Source organism: Cyprinodon variegatus, unplaced genomic scaffold (assembly GCF_000732505.1).
Source record: "Cyprinodon variegatus isolate N-32 unplaced genomic scaffold, C_variegatus-1.0 Scaffold894, whole genome shotgun sequence".
Taxonomy (NCBI): Eukaryota; Metazoa; Chordata; class Actinopteri; order Cyprinodontiformes; family Cyprinodontidae; genus Cyprinodon; species Cyprinodon variegatus.
Window position 1 is genome coordinate 97932 of NW_015151347.1, and position 3627 is coordinate 101558.

The window sequence follows — 3627 nt, forward strand, 5'->3', positions numbered from 1 at the left end:
TATGCTTCGTTGATCTGATTGGTTTATGTGGCCCGTCTATCACCAACATATAATTAAAGCAAATAAACAAATAACCGTGGATGGTAGAACTGGGATATTTAGTTAAAAGCCTGTCTGCTGCTAATATTGTGGGCTTTTTTCAGTGGGCTACTCCTGGATGCCTCTGCTCAAAGATGGGAGGATGCAGTCATCTGAGATCCAGTTACCTGTAGCCGCTACTCTACCTGCTGGATATATGGGTCAAGACAGCAGAAAGGTAGATACTTGTTCTCTCACACAGAGTCTGATCAACTGATTCTAAAGTTGAATCTATGTGCAAAGTTTCTAAGACGTCAGTATTTTTTAGTACTAAAGAGTCTCAAAAAGAAAAAAAAAACAACCAAGGTCAATGAATTTCTCTTTTCTTGTTTTGTTTCCTGCTCACAGTCCCAGCCAGATATCAAGTGGGTGGAAAATGCCAAGCCATTGTTTAAAGTAAAGACCAACGTAGCATCAACGATATATCCTCAGGTCAGCCATGATTCCTCTTTTCGTTAACTCAAAAGTGAAGCAGAAGCAAGATGGTGAGGAAACAATTCTAATGCCCCAGCTTTGTATTCTCCACCGCAGGACCTCCATCTGCATAAATTCTTCCAGCACTGCCAACTGATGAAGACCACATCAAATGGTAACCCAGCAGAACTCATCAAGTACCTGAAGGTGAACAGCAGCAACACACCGTTATTTACACCCAGATCCTGAATGCTTAGTGTGTCTTAGATAGATTTTAAGAAAATCAATCTATGCTTAAAATATATTTAAGCATAGATTTTAAGAAAATCAATATCAATATATAGATTGCAATTTTTTTTTCTAAAAGGGGGGTGGATTATGGAAGTAAATCTGTGTCGCTAACTCAACGGTGAGTTTATTATTTTCATTTTTCTGTAGTTGCGTTAGCATTAGCTTGCATGACCGGTTCCTTGGTGCTGGTTTTCCTTCAGTATGAGCGCCACAAGCGTTACGTCAAGTGACTAAGAAACCGTAACAGGATTGGCTGGGTGTTGGACGCCACAATCCATTGCTAATGTCTGTGACCTGAAGTAACCCTTCCCTTTTAACACTGAATTTAGACGCCAAATTTAAGACAGTGAAATAGAGCCAGTTGAATCTCAGGAGGCTGAAAATATTGAGTTTGAATTTTGAAAGGTTGAATTTTTTTCATCTGCAGATTTTTTTAACACTCAAAAATTAAACTTAAAAATAAGTATTGAAAATGTAATTACTTTGATATATTAATGTGAATTTTTGGCGTGAGGAGAAAATAACAAATGAAATTTCAACTGTGTAGAAATAATGACAATACATTTTTTTTTTAGGTCTATAATGTGTTCTGAATATATTTTAACACTGAAACAGTAAGTACAAACATACAACATTTAAATTTCAGTGGCATTTTAAATTCAAATCCCAGCGATACATATTTACTTCCATAGTGGATGGGAGGCGGGTAATGGTGCTGCAAGGGTCCCAAAACAAAATATACCAAGGGAAAATACCAAGGGCTTTCAGACCAGGTTTTACCACAAAAATTGTAATCCTTAAGATTGAAAAAAAGGAAGAGCAAGCAAAATGATAACTTGTTGCTTTCATTTGGCAGTAACTGTGTTACTAACCTAGTTAGTATTTGGGAGAAGTAACCTATAACTACAACCAGCTGTTTTTTTTTTCACTTTATTGTCAGCTGAGTTTTGTGATCTTTAAATGAGTATCAATTTGCACGTTTCTTTTTTCTCTATGATTCAAAAACAGCAAACAGTAGTTTAAAAAAAAAGGCATTATTCTCAGTAAAGCTGCCATCATTCACCTGAATTAGCTGTGAGTAAGTTTGTTTTTTAAAACTGATTAATTGAGGAAGTTACATTGAGTGGGTTTGAAAAGCATTATTCTCTTTACCAAACTGAATTATAATTTCACATTTTGTTAGATTAACAAATTTTTTTTTTGTCTATTTGCATGATATTGTATATATTTCAGCAATATCTGCTTATAGGTCAGTTTCTGTGATTCTTGTGATGTCATTCATCCAGATACACAGCAGTGCTGCAGTGCTTCATCTTCAGCTCAGTTTTATTAATAAAAAAAGCATTTTTCAATTAACAGTTAGTCTTCATTGTACCAAAATTATATAAGATATTTATTATAGTACACGGATTGTTATTTTAAGACTTGAAATAGTGCATAAAATAAGCAAGTATAATGTTAACTTTTCATTTTCAAGTAAACTCTTTGTAATGCACATTATTCATACGTTTTTGCTGATTTTCCTCAAATAGACTAAAGAATATAACACATTTTTATGGGATATCTCCTAGCCTACTAGCTTGCTGTCAACTAAACTACGTACTTCAACTGTTGGTTCTGTAGTTTCTAAGATGTTGAAGTTTTGTACCTGAAATATTTCCAAATAACAAGGGTAAAAGCAGTGTAACATTGTTTCAGCCGGCTGACTAGCAGCATGATCAGCAACACGTGGGGGAGGGGAAACTGAATTACTCTAGACCAGGGGTCTTCAATGTTTTCAATGCCAAGGACCCCAAAACTGATGGCGAGATGGAGCGGGGACCCCCTAATTATATATATTGTATGAAATTGTATTATATCAAACTGGTCCTATAGTCACTCTATTACAGATGGAGTAATGTAACGAAAGTAATCTCACCCTGGGATTATTAAAGTATTTCTGATTCTGATTCCTGGTTGATGGGACAGGTGTTGTGAATGAAACGGTGCCCAGCTTGAAAGAGCTCCTGTGTGTCGCTGAATGTGTGCATTGATGCCTGAAAGACATCTTCTGCCTCCATTTATCTGTTTACTACAGTGTGTTGAATTAATGTTGATGTGTATTTAAAGACATTTCAATTAGTGGAAAAATTGCTGGAGGAATATATAAAAAAAAAAGTCTAATCAACCAAAACTTTCGTGACCCCCATGCAGTACCTTTGTGTACCCCCTAGGGGTCGCGCACCCCTTGTTGGAAGACATCCGCTTTAGACTGTGAAGAAAGAAAGCCTAAGTCCTCTAAGAATTCAGTAGGGAAAAAAGGAGCTTCAGACCACATTTTGAAAATGGCTGCAGGTTCAAGCATTTATAAAAACACAGCCTCTTAAAATTTTAGAGCAGCTTGATCCCAGGTCCATGCAGGACTATGCCGTTTTCAACTCTGCATCATTCCTCTCATGACTTTTGAAATGGTTAATCTGTGACTCATTTGTTGCCTCCTGGCATTATTACCTCCTGCAGTGCCTACATGCTGTGGAGACTCATGTTATCATCACCTTCCTCCCAACGGTGCTGATGCAGCTGTTTGAGGTGCTCACAACCGCTACCAAAGAAGCCCATGAGATTGCTGTCAACTCTCTCCGGTAAGTTTGTCAGTGATTGTCCGATACCCGTCCAAATTATTAGGTACACCTTGCTAGTTACAGTTTGGGCTCACCTTACATTTAAAACTGCTTTAATTTGTCCCGTCATAGATTCAAGAAGGTGTCAGACACATCACTGGGAAATTCTGGCGCATTAGGCCCTTAACAATCATAGACAGGTTTCAGGTATTACAGGCTAACAATGGAACCAAACGAACCCACT

The 3627-nt window shown here is 37.2% G+C and overlaps 1 protein-coding gene across 3 annotated transcripts in view; it reads left to right on the forward strand.

Moving 5' to 3' along the window:
* Positions 1-3627, forward strand: part of dock11 (dedicator of cytokinesis 11) — a 134203-nt gene that overhangs the window by 67961 nt on the left and 62615 nt on the right. For all 3 annotated transcript variants that reach the window (XM_015397869.1, XM_015397870.1, XM_015397871.1), the window contains exons 21-24: positions 144-256; positions 427-510; positions 610-699; positions 3283-3404. In XM_015397869.1, coding sequence (XP_015253355.1) covers positions 144-256; positions 427-510; positions 610-699; positions 3283-3404 — 409 coding nt within the window. The remainder of the gene's footprint in view (positions 1-143; positions 257-426; positions 511-609; positions 700-3282; positions 3405-3627) is intronic.